Source organism: Camarhynchus parvulus, chromosome 5 (assembly GCF_901933205.1).
Source record: "Camarhynchus parvulus chromosome 5, STF_HiC, whole genome shotgun sequence".
NCBI classification, from domain to species: Eukaryota; Metazoa; Chordata; class Aves; order Passeriformes; family Thraupidae; genus Camarhynchus; species Camarhynchus parvulus.
Window position 1 is genome coordinate 50,996,026 of NC_044575.1, and position 20,507 is coordinate 51,016,532.

At 39.1% G+C, this 20,507-nt stretch overlaps 1 protein-coding gene across 5 annotated transcripts in view; it reads left to right on the forward strand.

Annotated features, from left to right (window-relative positions):
* TECPR2 (tectonin beta-propeller repeat containing 2) overlaps positions 1 to 20,507 on the forward strand; it is a 43,319-nt gene continuing 22,812 nt past the window's right edge. For 2 of the 5 annotated variants that reach the window (XR_004060753.1, XM_030948930.1), the window contains exons 1-13: positions 1 to 112; positions 2,408 to 2,556; positions 5,582 to 5,866; positions 5,976 to 6,104; positions 6,565 to 6,696; positions 7,635 to 7,792; positions 8,878 to 9,190; positions 9,982 to 10,114; positions 11,425 to 11,856; positions 12,464 to 13,473; positions 14,845 to 15,028; positions 16,804 to 16,977; positions 19,099 to 19,279. Coding sequence is in view for 4 of the 5 variants with exons in the window: in XM_030948930.1 (XP_030804790.1) it covers positions 5,633 to 5,866; positions 5,976 to 6,104; positions 6,565 to 6,696; positions 7,635 to 7,792; positions 8,878 to 9,190; positions 9,982 to 10,114; positions 11,425 to 11,856; positions 12,464 to 13,473; positions 14,845 to 15,028; positions 16,804 to 16,977; positions 19,099 to 19,279 (3,080 nt within the window). In the remaining variant the exon portion in view is untranslated. Of the gene's footprint in view, positions 113 to 230; positions 250 to 333; positions 497 to 2,407; positions 2,557 to 5,581; positions 5,867 to 5,975; positions 6,105 to 6,564; positions 6,697 to 7,634; positions 7,793 to 8,877; positions 9,191 to 9,981; positions 10,115 to 11,424; positions 11,857 to 12,463; positions 13,474 to 14,844; positions 15,029 to 16,803; positions 16,978 to 19,098; positions 19,280 to 20,507 lie in introns of those variants that run through there. The other 3 variants (XM_030948932.1, XM_030948931.1, XM_030948933.1) reach the window with 3 other exon arrangements.

Here is a 20,507-nt window from a genome sequence, read left to right on the forward strand (position 1 = left end):
GCCCGGCCCCCGAGCGGCGCAGGCACCCGGGCCGCCGCTGCTCCGCCGCCTCGGGGCTCGGCGCCGCCGCTCCCTGCCGTCCTCCCTGAGCCGCAGCCCGCGCCCCGGAGCGGTGAGTGCAGCCGCGTCCCCGCGGAGCCGGAGGGACCCCTCAGGGCCGGCCCGGTCTCGCTGCCCTCCCCAGGCGCTGCCAGCGGGGCCTGCCGCCTGCGGGCGCCTGTTGCGGGCGGCGCTCCCGGGCAGCGCGCGGTGAGGGGGCTCGGGGCGGGCTCCGGCCGGGGCTCGGCGGCTGCGTTACCCGGAGGGGCTGCGTTACCCGGGAGGGCTGCGTTACCCGGGGGGGCTGCGTCGCCCTCCCCTTGCCGGGGCTCTGTGTCTGGGCGGTAAATCCGGCATAAGCCGAGGTAAAGCCGGCGGGAAGGCGAGGCAGCCCCCTGGGTGTCCGGCTGGGAGCCACGGGCTCTGTCCTCCTCTGGCAGGGGCTGCAGCCACACAGGTGCGGGAAGGAGCGGTTTGAAACATCTGAGTGTGTTTCAATAAAATATGTTTAAGTTGAGGAGGGGGGGGGCGGTTAAGACAAGGGGGAATGGCTTCACAGTGGAAGAAGGGCGGGTTTATGTTAGATTAGGAATAAATTCTTCGCCGTGACAGTAGCGAGGCGCTGAAGCAGGTTGCCCGGAGAAGCTATGGGTACTCCATGCTTGGAAGTGTTCATGGCGAGCTTGGAGGGAGCTCAGAGCAGCCTGGGCTGGTGGAAGGTGTCCCTGCCCATGGTAGGAGGGTTGGGACTGGATGGTCTTTAGGGTCCCTTCTAACCCAAACCATCCCAGGATTCTGTGGAAGTCTCATAGGGTGTCACAAGACCATCAGCTGAATTTTCCCATCTCTATAAGGATGTGCAGTGATTGTAGGTTCCCCTTTTCTACCCTTTCCGCATCGTTCATCTAGATTTTCTGTTTTGTTTTGTTATTTATTTTTTATTATGTCACAGAGGAAAAAAACCAAACATAATTTGAGCTGTGTTATAAATGACAAATGTAGTTATTGGCTTTTGCATTTATGTATTAGCTTTTGCAAGTTCTTATTGATCACAAAGATTCTGATATAGTACAATTGGTAATTCCTTTTAACTGCTTTTTTGATATAATATAACCTGTCAATTTATGTATGTACCATATAGCTTATATAAATAATAGTGTGATCAATATATATCTTAGGCCTTAGCATAATATTAAAAGAAAAGCTGTATAATGTTAAAATGCTTTTATTTGTGTAACTAGCTCAGATAATGGTGTGAAATAGCTATGTGGTTTTCACATTTGTGGACCATCTTACCTGAATGATAAGATAACAGTGACAAGAACCAGGACACCAAGAGAAAAAGTTTGCTACTGACTCTCTGGTTATTAGGAAGTGTCAAAACAACAGAATGGAGCCTCAAGAAGAAATAAAATATATTGATTTAATCTACAAGATGGCATGCAGACAAATTAAAGGTTAAAGCAAAGCAAAAGAGTTCCTAAACTCACAGGAATGTTTGAATATGTGTAAACTCTTATGAGTATTTATGTATCCCCTGTAATGTAACAGTATGTAAAAACACTGTTTTAAGCTAATTGTGTGTTTTTGGCATATTGCCAAACACCCCAGTGCTGGATATTGTCCCTTTTATCCCTTATTAAACTTTTAAAATTTCAGAGTGAGCTTTGTTTCTTACAGCCAAAAAATGCAAACATGTAATGAATTGTGTAAAGCCAAGTGTGTGTTAATCAGGTAACCGTGACCTGTGTGCAGGACACGTGAAGCAGAAGTCCTTTGGCAGGGTTTGGGTTCTCTGCTCTGCAGCATTGTGCTGTGAAAAGCTCTGGAGATGTGACAGTGGGGTAGCCTGCTCTGGGGCTGAATGTGGGAGAAGTATTAGAAAAGAAAACTGCTTTTCTCTTTAGTTGGCAAGATCTAGCTGAGAACAGAGAGTGTTGTGTTCAGCTGTGGTCATATGGGAGTTTGTCTGTGCTCCGAAGAACTTACTTTTAAGTTTTAATGTCAAAGGTTTTTAAAAAATGAGGCTGTTGTCCCTCTAGTACACACAGGACCCTTGGGCTCAGAGAGATGCAGTGACAGCTTTAGTTTCCTGCAGTCAGTCTGTGGCATATCCTGGCACTGAACCTTTGGGCGCTGCCTGTCTGCTGAAGCACAGGATTATCTCTCTCTTTAGTTGGCTCTGTTAGGCAGCACTGAGCCTTATTCCTGTTTCTAAGACCAGGGGGGAAAAAAATTTAAAAAACCCTACTTTTCAAAGCATGACCTTGAATGCAGTATTTAAGAACTTGTGAAGTCTGAGAGTTGAGAAGGAAGGACTCTGGTGATTGGTTTTGATGTGGTATTTTTCTCCACTCTATCTCTGCAGGACAGATGCTTAGCACCAGCTGCTTTGCCCTATATGACTGTTGTGTGCTTCAGAATAACTGGGGCTGACACAGACTGAACATATGCATCCACTTCCAAAATCTGCCTGAGAAAATAGATTATATCTGCTGTTTGCCTTTGATTAATGAGGTAGGAAAAACAGATAACAATTAATCCTAAAGCTGTTACAGACTACATGTGATACACAGCTGTCATTGGAGGGATATTAAAGACTTTAGGCTCAAAAGCAGAGAATTGTGGCATTTGTCCAGCTGTTTTGAATGTATAGGCCGTATGGGAGATGTTCTAGTCCCTTATATATTTGGCTAGTGTAGATAAAATTACCTAATATTAGTAGTATTTTTAATAAAAGTATGGTTTTGAGTTTTCACTTACGTGTTTTTACACAATCAATAGAAGTGTTTTGTTAGTCTGTAAACAGCTCAAGATGAAACTAATTTGTGTGCAATGTCAAGAAATTATAGTTCATTGATAAGTTTTCCTTTGTTTTGATTGTACAGGGTTAATGGGTTATACAGAACAAAATCTTAATTCTTTTTTTATTACTTTGCCATCAGAGATTGTATATAAATTTTATTAAGAGAGCCCTTACCTAACAGCAGAGTTTTCAAACTTAACTTAGTATGTGACAAGAAGTAATTCCTCCTATGGTTTTTTGTATGTAGGAAGAAAAACCCCTGTCAAACTTTCTTTTTTTCTCTTTTTAAAAATTAAATGTAAATTTCCAAAATATGCATCAGGTAGCAGATAGGGTTATTGTGGAGGAATGAGGAAAAGTATTTTTCTGGATAATAAAAATTTGCGTATTTCCATGGCTGGTAATCAGTTACTCTGTTTTTAATGGTTTAGTTGAGCTGGAAGAATTAGTGGTGAAGACTAAGAAAGAGGATGAATTCTGAGGGCTTGGAAAGCCCTCTAGTAACTGAGGAGTGTGAGAGCAGCTTTGGATACTGACAGATGTAAATCGCAAGAGTCACAAAGGAGACTTAAAACCCAAAATATGTCAGATTTATGAGGCAGTGGCTGGGTAGTGGTAGAAGTTGAGGTTAGACAGAGGAAGATTAGAAAACATGAGACTCAGGACAAAGACTGGGTTTTATTTTATTAGGGAAAAGAAAAAAAGACCATATGCTAGTAAAGTTACTAAAGTGGCAGAACAGCACATTTAGAACAGCCAATGAGACTTTAATAGTGGATTCTTTTTATATTTAGTTGACTGTAGATAGAAAGCAGAAAATGCTGAAGGAAGGGGTAGGAGACTTAAAATACAGGATAGGAAATCAATGGTTTGTGAAAATATTGTGGAAGTGTCATGATGGGCTAAGGTTATCTGTTAACTTAGTAAACATCTCTGAAAGGAACTCTTCATTCAGAAATAGTTTGGACACATGTATCAGCTGGTCTTGATATTTCATGAAATACATCATGACAGGTTGTAAACATTGCAGGAAAGTGGAATTAATTTCTAAACTCTAGCAAGCAGTAAAATATACCACAATTAGGAACTTCTAACAATTGGTGCTAGTGTAGCTATTGGCAGTTTTTGTAGCAGATAAAATATAAGCCAAATAACCAGTTTTTATTCCTGTGGTCTTGTCTATGAAATGCATGGGCAATGTCCTGCAAACAGTCCCTTTGGCCTTAGTGCAATTTTGTATTGGCAGCGAGTGTTGCAGGGCCCAAAGTGTATGTGCTGAATGCTCTTGCTCAATAAGTGGAATAGTTGGAGAACTGAGGCACCAGAGTCTTTCACAGTAATGGAGATATTAAACTAGAACAACTTTCTTTTTTTTTTTTCTAGTTTAGTTGATACACACTGCAAGCAATGTATGAAGCTGCCAAACAATAAACATTTTCCATCCTTAGAGAATTAAAAACAAGGCACAATAGGATATATCACAAATTGCAATAGGAGCAGTTCGCAGAATAATTGTGAGCATTTGGAAGCATTTCTAACTTCAATTGGCAGATCTCCTTTTTTTATTTCTCTGAGGAAGTTCTAACTGTGCTGAAGCTAAAGAAAATCTTCACTGTTAAGATCTTAAACAACCATAAAAAACTTTCCTATCTACAGATACCCAAAATTCTTGTGTTGGAAAACTGCAAGGCATTCTGTTAACTGCACTCGTTCAAAGCAAAATAAAACTTGAGAAGTGAAGGCTTCTTTTCTTTTCCATGTTTCAAAGTCACCCATGAGGAGAAGCAGCAACTACTGCTGCAAAATGTTCTTCTCAAGGCTGTAGTGCTGAGAAAAATTACTGGGTTTAAACAAATATTTTAAATATTTTTATGTTCCTCCTGATCAGCTTTTTCTGAAGGTGCCAGTATGTTATTGCTGTGATGAGCTCTGACTGTTGTTTTTCTTGGAGGAGGCAAACAGACTCTTTGTAGATATTCTTCCCTAAGTATATTTACAGTATTGCTCACCAGCATGAAATTATTTTCTTATCCATAAAAGGAAACCTGGACATATGGTACTTTTTTCTTGTTTGCTCCTTATCTTTCTAAATTCAGTTGCTACATGGATATTTTCCTGTGTCTGTCAAAATAGGAGTTTTTAAGTTTTTACTCACTCTTTTCTTCCCATATTATTCTAATTTTTGGTTGCTATTTGAATGTATAGCAGATGTAGCTCTAGCTGAACTACTTCTCAGCTGTGTTTTTTCTTGGGCTGAGGGGAATTAAGGAGTGGAGCACAAATGTTAGTCTGTTGTTTCTGTCTTGCAACCCTGTAATATCCCAGGCTCTTGGGCACTGGTTGGATTGAGGGTAGAGGCTGCAGAAAGATGAAGAAATACATCACATAGATTGTTCAGTGTCAGAGTCCTTATGATTTTTTCACTAGGAAGATGAAAAGAAACGCTGCATTCCAACTCAACTTTGACAGATTTACAGATGCAAGAAAAAGTGGTTATCCCATATTTAGTGGTTACTATACATCTTTATATGTTAGCTGAACTTAAGGAATACACTTTTGGGTAAAAAAAAAGTTTCTTCTAAGAATAGGTTACATTCACTACTAGAGTTTAACTTGCTTTTTCTTTATGCAAAGCAAAATCTGAGAATTTTTTCTTCTTTTTTGCTAGATTGTGGCTGTTACCCTTTTACTCTCTCCACACAAGTCAATGACACGTCTTTTGCTTTTGTCTTTCAGATTTCCTTATGTAGTCATGTAGATGTATGTATTTCAGCCTTAAAATTGCTGATGCAAATCCTTGCTATGGCATCTGTGGCTTCACCAGTTATATTTAAGGAATTTTGCCCCTTGTATTATCTCCTCAATGCCATTCCTACAAAGATCCAGAAAGGCTTTCGCTCCATCGTGGTTTACCTGACAGCACTTGATACCAATGGAGACTACATTGCTGTGGGGAGCAGCATTGGAATGCTTTATCTCTACTGCAGACATATAAACCAGATGAAAAAATATAATTTTGAGGTAAATACTAACTTTTACTGTTGTCTTCCAATGAAGCTGATTGGTCAGAATTGAGTTCTCTGTTGGTGTCTCATTAACTTTGAGTTCTTTGTATGGTTTGTTTCAACAGGGGAGGTGTGAATCTATAACTTTTGTAAAGCTGTTGAGTTGTTTTGATGATCTGGTTGCTGTTGGTACAGCCTCAGGTCGGGTTGCAGTTTTCCAGCTTGTGTCTTCATTACCTGGAAGGAACAAACAGGTAAATATTTTCATTTGCTTAAATCTCTGAGAGCTCTAGTGTGGCCAGTTCTAGTACAGTGTTACCGTGATGCTTTGTAAAAGTTACACCCAGCCAGTCTTGCCTGTTGAAAGAGGCAAGACTGGCTGGGTGTAACTCTTAAGGTATAAAACATATTTTACTTCTTGCAAGTAAAATATGTTTTAGGCTTCATATGTTAAGCTTATAAAACAATAATATTAAAGCATGCTTTGCATTACAAAAGCTGTATTTAATCAAATATGTTTCTGAGAGATTTCTCATGTGTAATGATTGGCTGATCTCTTTGGTGGAGGGGGGTTTTCTGTGCTAAATAAACTTCAGAAGGACCTGCACTTTTGTGCTTGATCTCCAGTTAAATCAGTCAGGAGTCACTGAATAGGCTTTGTGCATCCATTTTCTCTTCAGCTCATTTTCCTGTTGCTTTGTTATTGTTTCACAGCTTCGCAGATTTGATGTTGCTGGCATCCACAAAAGTAGCATTACAGCTTTAGCTTGGAGTCCCAATGGCATGAAATTATTCTCTGGAGATGACAAAGGAAAGATTGTCTACTCTGCACTAGACCTAGACCAGGTGAGCATTTGTTATAGGGACCTTAATTCACATTTGCACTTTCTGAAAGGATGCTTGTGTGTTTAAATATTTAGCAGTTACTTAATTGCTCAGTGTTATGGGTTTAGTTGGATGGCTTTATTGGTGTACACTTGGCCCAGTGTCTGCACACCCAGCAAGGCAACCATTGGATATCTTTCAGAACTGTCTTATCATTTTAAAAAAGTAATGCATTTTAAAAGAAGTAGTGATTCTTCTCATTTTTCATGAAATAACTATCAAATCTTTCTTCAGCTTTTGGCCAGTACTTTCTTTTTTGTTTGGAAGGGGTATTTTTGGCTGATGTGGCCCTTTTGGTGAAGTACTTCTCTCAGAATTGTTCAGCATCTTAGTCTAGAGTGTAGAACAAAAGTAACATTTGGGTGCTGTTGGCTGACTGGTATGTTAAATTCCAGTAAATGGAGTTTTTCTCACATCTTGTTAGTTAATACAGACCTGAGATGTCAACAAATTTAATACTGACTTAAGTTTTTAAATGGGAGAAAAGTTTAAACGTCATTTGTCCTGATTTGTCCCTCCTGATCTGTCCCTCAATTTGGTTTGACAGAAATCACCAAAAGTAATGATTGTCTCAGTGAGGCATGAGCTGGCAGTGGGGAAGAAGGAAGAAAATGTGTCCTAAAGTTCCTAAAGTTTCTGTTGATTTCAAGAGCAGTGTATTAGGTAGCATTCCAAGAGAAGCTACATTTCATACTGTGTCACACACAACCTAATTCTCCTCTTGCCTACATAAATTAACTCCATATTCATTTCGTGAATTTCATGCAACAGGAGTTCAAAAGCTTTTTGTTTGTTTTCTTTTTTTCTCTTGGGCTCATAAATTTCTTTGAAGTGTTAGTTACCACCTTGCATTTTTAGGAAGGTTTGACTCTTGTGAATTGTGCGTGTGTCTGACACAGGGTATTTGCAACTCCAGCCTTGTATTGGAAGAGCCCTCTTCGATTGTCCAGTTGGATTACAACCAGAAGGTGCTGCTTGTCTCTACTTTACAGCGGACTCTGCTTTTTTACACAGAAGAGAAATCCGTCAACCAAGTTGGAACACAGCCCAGAAAAAAGTAACCCTCATAAAATCCTGATGCAGGCTCATCTATTAATTCTTGCAAGTGAATTACAGACAGAGTGATCTAGGCAGTAAAATTAATACAACACAGCAGTCTGCTCATAAAAAGCTAGTTACCATAGCTGTGTGGGATTGAACATGAAATGACAATTATACCTATTTAGAGAGTATGTGGTTGCAAGTATGTCACGATCATATTTTCAAGGCACTATTAGGCAAAAATATTTAAGATGTTTTCTCATTTTTTAAATTGAAAACAGTGCCAAACTTCCTCTGCAGTCCCTCTTTGTTTACTGTGCAGTGAGCAAGCATTGTAGTCAAGTCTGTCTAATGGGTGATGTAATATTTAATGCAAAAAGCAAGTCATCATCCCTGTTTTTCTTATACACTGAAGTGAGTTAATAGGGAGAATGTATAGTAAGCACTTAAATTTGAGTTGAAGACTAGGAACCTCTTGTGTGGCTTTGACATCTCTTACGTAATCCCTCTCAAGTAAGGAGGAGGGAACCCAGTCATGGAACAGCATGACTGACTCTGTCTCTAATGAGAGGAAATTTACCCTTGAAAGAGGGTTTATGATGTATCTTTCAGGGCTGTGAGTAGTAAGAGGAATACCAAGGTCCATCTTCTATGGAAGGGTTTTCTTGGATGATAGTAATGGTGTTTCTGTGAAATGAAGGGTTTAACAGCTGGGGTCTGTTCTGTGCTTCTTGCAAGCAAAGGCTGCCAGTTCCTTAGCATTAGTTTGTAGTTTTGCTTGTTTTTTGTGAATTCTGGGGGAAGGAAGAGTGCATAGTAGGATCTTTTTGAGATGGGCAGAGTGGCATTAAAGCTATGAAGCTTATTAGGAGGAGTCATTTAACTTGCTTTGTTGATGTAGTGTCTGACATCCAAAGCTGAGGGGAAACTTGCTATTTGGAATTACTGCTCATGTCTTACTGTCAGTAAATTTGTACTTCAGATGTTTGACTGAATATTTTAATCAAAGACTTTTGATAATTTGTGAATTTGTGCCTTTAATTTTTAAACTGTTTCAAAGTTGAGTATATAGCTTTTAAAATAAATTCTTTTGCATTTTAGCACTGGCAAATTTGGAGCATGTTTTATACCTGGCCTGTGTAAACAGAGTGACTTGACACTATTTGCTGCCAGACCTGGGCTTCGTCTGTGGAAGTCTGATGTTCATGGGACTGTTCAGGCCACATTCATATTGAAAGATGTATTTGCTGGAGGAATAAAAACTTTTGAACTGTATCCTCGTTTAGAACCACCTGACAGAGGAAGTTACAGCTCTCCAGAGAAACACCTTGGGCTTGTGTCATGCTTTTTCCAAGAAGGATGGGTGCTGACCTGGAATGAATACAGCATCTATTTACTGGACACTGTGAACCAGGTAGATAATCTTGTGGCTGCATATTTTATTTCTTCCTTATTTTTGTTCTTGCTATGCCATGAGACTCTGTTTTGGTTATACATTCTATGGCTGTGATTTAAATCCCTATTTAAAACAAACAAGAGAATATTTATTGTCTCCCTTCTCAAGTTGTCATTGCAATGATATACTCACCAACTAGCTCAGTGTGTTGTTTATGAAAATCACATATATTTAAAGCTTTCAGTTAAAGTGTTAACATCATAAATAATTCTGATACTTAGTGAAACATATAGAAACCTACAGTCTAGGAATTAGTGCAAAAAGATATTTTAGGCCTATAAAATGTGCTTGGAACTATTTATTCTTCTCTTCTACCACTGCTGGTGTCTGAAAATAAGACGTATTACCTTTTATCTGGTATACAGTTAAGTGTTAGCTATTTTGTTGTCTTAAAAACGCATATGAATGCAGATACAAGCTAGTATATTTTTGTCTAAATGATATTAAATATTCATACTGTGGCAGTCTTCTGCCACCAAATTGTATATTGCTTAAATTGTTATATTTAGTTGCCTTTAGTTGGACAAAGAATGGATCTGTGGAATTTCAATTAGTATAAAAATGGAGCTGAATCAGAGTTCTTTTCTGTTTCTTTTTTCTGTTTTCTTTTTTTGATAAGATAAAAATCTTTAGCCTGTGCTGTTTTTGTTGACTAAAATCCAGAGAACACTTTTGTTAAGAGTACCACGTTGTGCAAACACTCTCTTAATCTAATGCCAATTATTTCTTTCTCTGCTGACTATTTACAGGCTTTGATTGGTGGCTTGGAAGGATACGGTGATATTGTGTCTGTGTCCTGTACCAACAATGAGATTTTTCTCTTAAAGGGAGATAGAGACATAATAAGAATTTCAAATAGACCTGAAGGAGTGTCATCAATAGGTTTGTATAGATTAGTAAGCTTACTATGTAGAAATAAGTAAGTTTAGTATCTATAAATTAGTGTGTACCTCATGGAACACGGTGCCTATTGTACTTTTTTGATAACAAAAAGCCAAAACCAGCAAAACTGAAACACATCAAACCACAGACAAATCACTTCAGATTATTGCAAAAACCTGCCAGGTCCTGTAGAGTTACTCATCTGTTCTGATAGGTTGTATTTAGAGATCTGGTTTATCTGCTTATCTGAGCTTCTCTCTTGGCTGCAGTGAGAATGGGGGCATTAAGAAATTAAATATGCTTGCCTTTTTGGAGAGTGGATCAGCATTAACCTAACGAGGCATCTCTAATCTGTGCATTTGAGAGCTCATTCTGAACCATGATGCTGAAGCAGTCAGGATTCCTGATCATGGTTATCCCTTTAGGATCAGTCTCAACAGCTGGATCAGCACAGTTGATTCTGTGCCCCCTGTCACCAGCCATATTCCAGGGGAAATCTCAGCCTTCCTAGCAATGAAAAAGAAAGAATTGGCAAATAAATCCAAAGAATGCTCACTAAAATTCCAAAAATAATTTGACTGTTTCATACTTGTTGCCATTTGAGTTAAACATTTATGTTACTAGAACTCTTTAAAAGGGGCTACTAATGCATTTAAATACTCCATCTTAGCTTTGTTTTAGCAAAATGCTAATAAATGTGCTCATTTAGTGGTGGAGAATTTAACTTTCTTGTCATTGCATGTTGGCAATAGCTTTAGTCATTTAGGCAGGCCTTTACTCACAAACTTCTAGAGGTTGTTTATTATTTTATTTTCAACTTTCAAGTATAGTTTGAAAGGCGCCTTTAGAAGTGTATTTTCTGCTAATTACTGCAGTGATTTATCTGGTAATTTTCCTTGATTTTTTTTCAAGCTACTGCATGTTTAAATGAAGAAGTTAAAGGTATAGGCTGGTGCTTCAGTGTATGATAGAATTGGATCTTCCAAGCTGCAGACCTGTGCTATTCTTTTTACATAAACATAAATTCAGAATGTTGCTAATAGAAGTTTGATACAGGGTTTGGGGGAAGTGCTTTCTTATAGATTAATTTGCAGGGAGTTTATAGTGTGTGTGCATGCACACAGGTATTTATTTTTAAATGTTGTTAGCTTAGAATTTTTTTTCATAAATATTCTTTTAATTGAATACTATCCAAAATTATACCCCTACAGGTCATTTGATGCTAGTATTTATACTTGAACTATTTATAGTTTTATTTTTCACTTGGACAATTTCAGATGTGAATTCAAAATTGTCAAATCCTTTAACAGATACAAGTCCTAAATTGCTGACCCCGTCATCAGTTGTATCATCTGTATCATCCAGCCCTTCAGTGGAAACAGAAAGAAAAATGGTTACTTCTCCTTCAGTTACTGGTGATAAAAATGGCACTTCTTCTTCAGTGAAAGATGATCTGGAAACTCCTACACTATCAGAGAAAAGCTTTGATAGAGTGGGAGACTTGAGCAGTGAAGGCAGGAGAAGGGGCTGCTCTGTAGTGAGTGAATCCCGGAGCAGGAGCAGCTCTGTGAACTCTGTGGACAGTGGCTCGAGCTTTCTGCTGTGTGCAGACCAACTTCCAGAAGCTCAGAGGGAAGGTCAGCTTTCTTCACAACGCTTCAGCACCATCAGCTCTGAAGATTTTGATCAAGAACTTATTGTAAAGCCAATTAAGGTGAAAAAGAAAAAAAAGAAGAAACAGGGTAGGTGGAGCAGATATTTCCCTGACACTGCATGTTGTGAGAGCACGTTACATGGAAGAGTCTGTGTTGGGCAGGCTTCCTGTGTTGTGTGGTGTTGTGCTTCTGAAATGGCTGAGGGGTTGTGGTGAGCCATTTCTGTTTAAGATGAAAATCTCCTTTAAAAGTGATAAATTGATGAAGTCTTTTTATATCTGTTTGGAGTTTATTCCTTTTGTTTTGCTTTATGTAAACATGCTTTGAGATCTAATGTATTTGTTAATGGGACCACACAGTGGACTCTATGTCCAGTTTTATGTTGGAATTGTGTAGTATCTATTCATCCTATTCAGAATATTTGGCAGTGTCTTTCTTAGCTGTCCTCTTTAGTTTCATGAAGTAGTGTGAGTACTCAGTTATTTTAGTTGTTTACTGCATTAAGAATTTTTTTGGTTTTGTATGTATCATTTAATGTTAAAGTTGAAAAAAATCATTACTGTTAAAATTTAGATTTAGCTTTGTTCTTCTTCCAGTTCTAAAAATATTTTAATTTCTTTCTTGGCACTGGGATTTAGTAGATTTTATTAATACTACTTTTCTCCTTCTTTTTCCTGTGTGTGTGTGATAACAGAAAGTGGGACAAGGAGAAACCACAGTTCTCTGGAAGGCACACCCATTTATGAGCGTCAGCTTTCTGGTGACAGTCCACATTCCTTGAATGCAGACTCCTTTTCCATGACTTCCAGCATAATGAGTGGCAGCATTGATCATTTGAGTACTGGATCTCCAGATCAGGAAAGTATGTTCAGCATGGAGTCCCATACAATCTTGCAAGAAGATAACGGTTCAGAAACTTTCAGTGTCCTGCAGTCTCCTGAGTCAGCAAATATACTAATTAATGAAGAAAATGGAGATGTGGCTGATTTACAGAAACTTCCAAACAGTGACAGTGGCATGGGTACTTCAGCTGTTACAGATCCTTTGACATCTGCATCTCCTCTGCTGCTCACAGAAGACTTGACAAGCACTGTTGGTGGTGAATGTAATGGTGGGGTGGTTTCTGCAAGCAATGAATACTGTCCTGGAAAGCTGAGCCAGGAGGAGGAGGAGCAGGATTTTCCTACATTGTGTAAAATAGATGAAGAGTTGGATAAAATGAAGCTGCAGGATACTGAAAAATCTTCTGAAGATCCAGACCTTACAGACCAGATGTTTTTGGAATGTGACAGCATACTTGGTGTCCAGACATCTCTGACACCAAAGGAAAGTGAGGAAACTGGTGAGGAAACTGGTGAGGAAGATAAACAGCAGCTGTCCCTAATCCACAGTGCTCTGTCAGACCCTTCTGCACTCCAGTGTGACATCTCTGACAATGTTCATTCAGATAACTGTTCCATTTCTGGGTGGAATTTTGAAAGTGCAATCAAAGCTAAATGTAGTACTAGCACTGCTGAAAGGGTAGCAGACACTCATGAAAGTAGGACTGAAAAATCTGCCTCAAGTGATGAAGAGGATATTTATGGACATGGATTACCATATTCATCCTCAGAGACCAGCATGCCTGAAGTTGGTGCAGTGCCTGGTGCACAGGATGTAGCCAAGATAAGCCTAGATGAAATGGTGCTGTTAAAATCTGATCAGGTATTTCTTTTTGGTTTAATTAAAGTACCTTTAACCTTAAAAGAAGCAAAAAGAAACATTCCTGCAATTACTGCAATTCCTGCTTTTCAAAAGAAACATTCCTGCAATTACTCTCCTTTACGTCTTTAGGAGAGTACTTTTTTTACTTGATTCAATACACAAGTAAAATACAACAGTATTGTTGTAACTCCTAAAAAATGTGATGTATCTGACTTCAAAATGGGTGATGTGTGCTTGCAATGCAGAGAAGCTGTTCTGGCTGTATTATTCCCAGCTCAACAAAAATGCTGTTAGAAACTCATCCATTAAAGAGTGAACAGTAAAACCCAGTCACGCTCAAAGGCTACTGCTTGTTTGGATCTCCAGTAGTCCAAATTCTGCATGATGCTGTTCCCAAATTCAGCTGACTGCATGAAGAATTAATGCTAATTATCTCACATGGCTGGCTTCTGCTTAAGGATTAATTTACCTCTAAATACTCAGAATAAGGATTAGTCTTTGCCCCCTAGCCAGCAGTAGTTAGTACTGTTTAAAATGTTGACAGTTTCCTTCTTCTGTTATCCCTCTTTCTTTCATAGTTATTTGTGGGTAATCCTCATAGATACTATAGAAAATAAGTACTAAAGTTAATTGTAAAATCTGCAAAAGAATCACTGTGACTTTTAGCAGAAGTCTTGAGAAGGAAATGCAGTTCTTGTAGGGTGGGGGAATTGTTTCTTTTGGATCTGTAGCAGCCTTGTATTGAGATCAACCAAATACTAATTCATAAAGGTTGAGTTATAAGTTGATGGTGTCCTATCTACTGACAACTGCAGCCCAAAGTGCAGAAGATTTTTGTTTCAGGTTATGGTATTCTTACACTCTGTCATGTTCAGAAACCTCCCCTGGTAATGTATGCAGTGCTTGAGTTCACCTCATGCAAGCAATCAAAATTTCAGAGAGCAGGCTGTAAACCAGATTTCCGTAAGACATGGCTCCTCTACCATAAAGAGAGTACCAGAGTTGGATAGTCAGCTGTCTCTGCCCTTCAGCTTTGTTCTCTTTGCTCATCACTTCCTAGACAGTGAATAATTTCCTGAACTACAGGCAGACTGTACATGTTTATATATTCCTTCTTTGGAGCTGGATGACAGGGTGGAGGGGTTTATTTTTTTGCTAAATCTGTTGTTTAAGCAGTCTCACTGTGCACATACAGCCTTAGAGAACAGTGACAGATGTAGTTTTATTTTACACAAGGCAAAATTATTCATTGATTAAAGTACTTAAGTTTAGCTTTTTTAAAATCAAAACGTGGGAGCTGCTCTTCTTATATACTCATTTTCTTATGCACTTTGAAGCCACCTGACACTGTTCTGACTCTACAGTTTTTAGTTTGCAGAGAGCTGGATGGGATACTCTGGCCCTGGCTATGGCATCCTGAGCCTGGTTGTCTCAGAAAAATACATTTGGTGCCTGGACTACCGGGGCAGCCTGTACTGCAGTGCCCTTCCTGCGGCCGGCCTGCGCTGGCAGAAGTTTGAGGATGGAGTCCAGCAAGTGGCAGTTTCCCCCTCAGGTAGGTTGGCTTCTGCTGCACTTTTGCTGTTGCCTTGTAAATATAAAGCTTGGATAGACTTGGGCATTTTCTTTGTTTTTTGGGTTTTTTTGGTTGGTTTTTGTGGATTTTTTTTTTAGTATCAGTTATTATTTAATTAGGTGTAATTTGTCATCTTTATGAGATTACATATATAGTTGAGTGCGTATGTAATTTCCACATAGGCAGTTAGTTTGTTTTTTTTCCAAATCAATTACTTCCAGAAACTTGGTTGTTTAGGGCTTGTTTCATGTAAAAGTATTATGTTGGTTTGGATTTCTTTTTGTTTGTTTTTTTTTTTTTATATAGTCACAGTTATGTGACTGCATCTTCATGACCTCTTCGTCCCGTGTTCTAGTTTTAGTGGCTGTCTTTCTAGCAGGTTCACATTGCATTTTGGGAGGTTTTCAACATGCATTTCTTTGCCTGGTTACAGTGAACTTCAGAAGTAGCAGTTTAGTGGTAGGCAGAGAAGAGCTCCTTGTCTATACAAAACCTTGATTTTTGTTGCAGAGCTATAGAAGTTCTTGACTGTGAGGGTGGTGAGGCACAGGAAGAGGTTGCCCAGAGAAACTGTGGATGCTCCTTCCCTGGAAGTGTTCAAGGCCAGGCTGGGTGAGGCCTTCAGCAATCTGGTCAAGTGAGAGGTGTCCCTGCCCTGGCAGGGGGGTTGGAACTAGATGATCTTTAAGATCCCTTCCCACCCAAACTGTTCTGTGATTCACAATTTTAAAGTTCTTTTTCTTGTAAGTGTAGAACTGGCTTTGTGTATGCGTGGGTTGGTTGATTCGATTTCTTTATAAATGCTGAAGAAAAAAACTTTGAAGTTTTAGTACATTTGCATGTGCATTTGTTCTGGATGGTTGTGAATGAGGATTATGTTGAATTAAAATTAAGCAGGTTTTGGTTATAAACTTGCGTCACTTTTGGCCTTCCAGATTGTTCCAGGACTGGAGAGAAAATCCAAAGTTTCTCAGCCATTTTAATTTCCTTGTCTACTGCCTTGCCACTACTTTTCTTCCCTGTCATCTCTAAAAGCACATGTCAGTCTTCCCTTCTGTCTGTAGGGGAAGACTTGCTATCTGTTTTAAGAAGAAAGAAATTATGTTTGATCTGTAGCTGAGCTTTGCTATAGCCAAAACAATTTGAGAGTACTTGTAGTGAATGTGGCTTCATCCAGCTCAGTGTCTTACCCTTAAAAGTGGTCCAGCAGTGTCCCTGCAGAAAAGTGAAGGGCATGGGCATGTGTCATATTTGCCCATGGTAGTTTCAGGCTGCAGTTGTTAGTGGCTCAAATTGCCTGGGCAAAAAGGTTGTTCCTCTGCATTTTTTATCCTTCAATTCACCCAGCTTTTCACTGAATCTGTGCAAGTTTCTAGCATACCCAGTTTGCCATGGATGTGTTAATGTGGGAGCATGTTAACCACAGCATGTCAAAATGGAATTAAATGCAGCTTTGTGGAATCATTCAAAGGAAATTAATATGACAGTGTACTCTTCTGGTAAAGCCAGCAGTTAAGTTTGGAGCTCCATTTGGTTTTCTTTTTTTAAGATATTATTATATATTAGAAGTCAGTTGCTGTTCTGGTCTGGCTTTTAAAAAGAAATTGGAAGGGCTTTTTAAACTTGCATTTCTGTTTAATGCTATTGATTCGCTTTTCACCTCCTATTAGTTTAGGTGTAGCTGGGACACATCACCTGTGACTGTTGCAGTAATTGCTGAGTGCTATTATGTTCTTTCTTTTCTTCTCTTACAGGGACTCTTCTCTGGAAGATTGAACAGAAGACTAACAAAGCTTTTGCTTGTGGAAAAGTAACTATAAAAGGAAAAAGGCACTGGTATGAGGCTTTACCCCAGGCTGTATTTGTAGCTCTAAGTGATGACACTGCCTGGATTATCAGAACAAATGGAGATCTGTATCTGCAAACAGGTACCTGAATTAATTGCAGGCTCTTTGAATTTTTGTGGGCTGAGATTATTAGATTTCAAGTCCATGGGATGATGGCAATTTGCTATAAACTTTTACCCACATCCAGGACATAAGGAAACCTTTTTATCTTGAGAAACACTTGGAAACAGTTGTGAGATTTTGTGTAATTAGGAGAGTGGAAAAACCGGTTAGTTCATGGACACTTGTCTTGTGTGTGCCAAGTGGAGTACATACAGTACAGAAAATTTATGGCATGGGCAAGATATGAGATAGATGGAGATAAATGGAAAGGGATTATAGAAAATATCAAAATAATATCTTTGCTTTGAAAGTGGTATGGTACACTGAAACAACTCAGCCTTAAGTGGGCAGAATAGGGAAAAGTAGGTGGTTTGTGTTTTGAAAAGCACAGGTCTCTGGAAGGGTAAGAGTTACCACTTGATAATGACAGGAAGGTATTCTGAGACAGAAGATGGTGAAGTGCTTTGGGAGTATAGACAAATGGTATGTGTTTTATGTGATAGAGGAAGCAAAGCCATGGGGGAACAGAATGGGCTGTGGAGCAGGAATTGCAGCTGTCTTCTTCCTGGATGTCAGTGAGGCAGAAATTGGAAAAAGGGGTATTGTAGTGGCAACTTTGAAGTTGTGGCCTTAGTTTTAAGTTCTTCAGTGAATAGAAAAGGATGTATTTGAAAGGTGTCATGCAAAGCATATTTAGGCTAAATGCAAGCAGCTAGGATGAAGGATGGTAGTATTAGTTTTAGAGTTAAGGAAGAAAAGTACCAAGGACTCTGAGGCGTGTGAGGCTTACGCAGAGTTGCTAAGGAAAAATTACCAATAACATGATGAAGGAGTTACTGGTGAATGAAGATGAGGACTGGGTTAAGGGCAAACTGTATAAGACATATACAGACAGGGCACCATGTCTGAGTGGCTATCAAAATTCTTATTTACCTTTCATTTAATTTTGGCACTCTAGTAATTTGTCTTTTAGGTTTAGTTACTGTAGCACAATGCAAAAATTCTTTGTGATTAAGAAAACTTTTAAGTACACATCACTGATTCAAAGACACTGTATTAAATTATTTTTTTTTAGTTAAGTGTAGTAGTCCTTGACTAATAAAGGGGCCTGCCTATGGTCACATGCATACTGCCAACAGGCATGGATAGGGGTGATGGAGAGTAAATTTTGGATGCTAATCATACAGGGCTCTGTGGAGGTTTGAATCAATATTTTTCTTCCCTTTGAGAGATTGGTTTGATTACATCAGCTTATATTCTGCTGTTTCTAGGCTTCCAGATTTGCCTTTTGATGCAAAAAATAAATTCTCAGTATATCAGTCTTCCTAATGAGAGGCAGCCAGTGAAAATTGTTGCTCCAGGATCTTTTCATCCCCTTCACTGTCTTGTGTAACATTTATAACAAAAGTGTGTGCTCAGAGGTTTAGAAATGAGTGTTCTTGTTAGTCTAGAATATATTGTACACATGAGTGTGTTCATACTGGTTTTGGCAGCATGAGGAGATGAAACAAAAGCCATGTCTCCTGAGATGTTTCACATGCAGTTTCATATGTGTAAATCAAGCTTCAGTGTAATTGTAAAGAAGACATGTTCCTGTAGATTAGCTGTAGAAATGTGTGCAAACTGCCTGTAAATCTACCAGAACCTCTCTGCTCTTTTCAGTACTGCACACTGTGGCATGCTCTTTTGTAATTGCTCTGCTGTCACTACTCAGAACAGGTTGCTTCTCTCTCTGGCATGTTTTGGGCAAAAGTTCTTCCATTACTGGCTTTTTCTTTGACTCTTCTGTCAGCTCTAATAGAGGTTTTATAAATGGAGATTCCTGGTGCTGACACTAGAGGGAGAAAAGGAACACAAATGACAGCACTGGACATGCACTGTGCAGGATGTTGAAGGATGTACAGGGTCTTATTTTTTAGAGGAAATTATTAGTAGTTTACAGAAAGAACAGTCACTCAAGGAAATTGTGATCAAATGACAAAAGTTAGCATGTCAAGGAGATTCCCTTCTGCATTTTCTTTTATTGAGTTGCTTTATCTCTTTCCTTTTTGTTGCAAATAGCCGAATTTTGTAAAGCAATCCTCATTTTCTGATTTCTAGGCCTGAGTGTGGATCGTCCTTGTGCCCGAGCAGTAAAGGTTGACTGCCCTTATCCACTGTCACAGGTCACATCCAGGAACAACGTGGTGTGGGCTCTGAGCGAGCAGCGCGCCCTGCTCTACCGCGAGGGAGTGCGCAGCTTCTGCCCCGAGGGCGAGCAGTGGAAGAGTGACATTGTCAGGTAATCACTGCTGGGACATGCTGCCCATAGCCTGAATGACACAAATGATTGTGCTGGAGCTCCTTGATGTTTGGAAAAGTATTGCCTGAGCTCCTGTGTCTGTATACCACTGTGTGTGTGTATATACCTATTTTAGCTGTCTGTCTGTCTATACTTCTTCCTGCTCCCAGACAGCCATTCATCCCTGCCTGCTATGTAATGAAAGGAATTGTCATTAACAGAAGCAGGTTTAAAGAGTGAGAAAAAATTTAAAAATATCTTTGTGATGTCTATCAACGTGATTTTCTATTAAATATTGCTTCTTTAATCTGTGGATCTGTGGCATAATGTTTTTGAGGAACTCTCCAGTTTTGAGAGATTTGGGGTTTTTTTGGTCATCCACACAGCTTCTGCCCTCCGCAGCCCCAGATTTTTATAAATACTTTGTGTAGTTGGTTCTTAGCTTTGTAGTTGATCCTATGCCCACAGTAGTTCCTCTGTGATAGAGTTAAAAGCACTGAGTCTCTACTGCTGGCTTTGAGAATGTAGAATTTAGTGTCTCTTGTGACATCAGCCTGGCGCAACTTTAGGAAGAAATTCAAGTTATTGTTATCAGGAGATTTTATCTACTGAATATCCTATTGTGAAACCTTGACTTGTGCTACCTCCCAGCCTGGTATTTGGCTCTTGAACAGTTTGAGAAACTACTGTGTCTTTGTTCAAATGTGAAATTTGCTCGTATTCTAATGAGTTTGTTTAATGAAAATACCTGCTGACCTACACCTTAGGTACATTTCATGTTCTTGGACTTTGTGTTAAAATTGCAGAAGGCAGTCACTATTTGTTCTTAAATTATCAAAAAAGGTTATCTGAAAGAACTGGCATTGTTTGCTACCTTTTCAGTGTCTGATATGATCACCTGACCCTGTTGACTTTCTGAGCTTGGAAATCGTTTACTTGTGCAGGAAACTTTCAGTCCTAAATTCAGCATTTATCTCTGTCACATAGTTGAGTTTTCTCTTTGTGGTCCCTGAACTGCAGGTATTGTTCTCAGAACAGGTCAAGGAATTTGAGGAGATACATTGATGAAGCTGTCTTATCAAAACCTTAAAGAACACAGCTCTTGATTGATATTTATTGAACAAAATAGGACTTGTTTCTTGTTTAGTTTTATTGTTATGTATCCAAGTTTCAAATCTTGAGTGATCTTTGAAGGACTCGTTTTTGTTGTAGTTGCTGTATGTTTTTT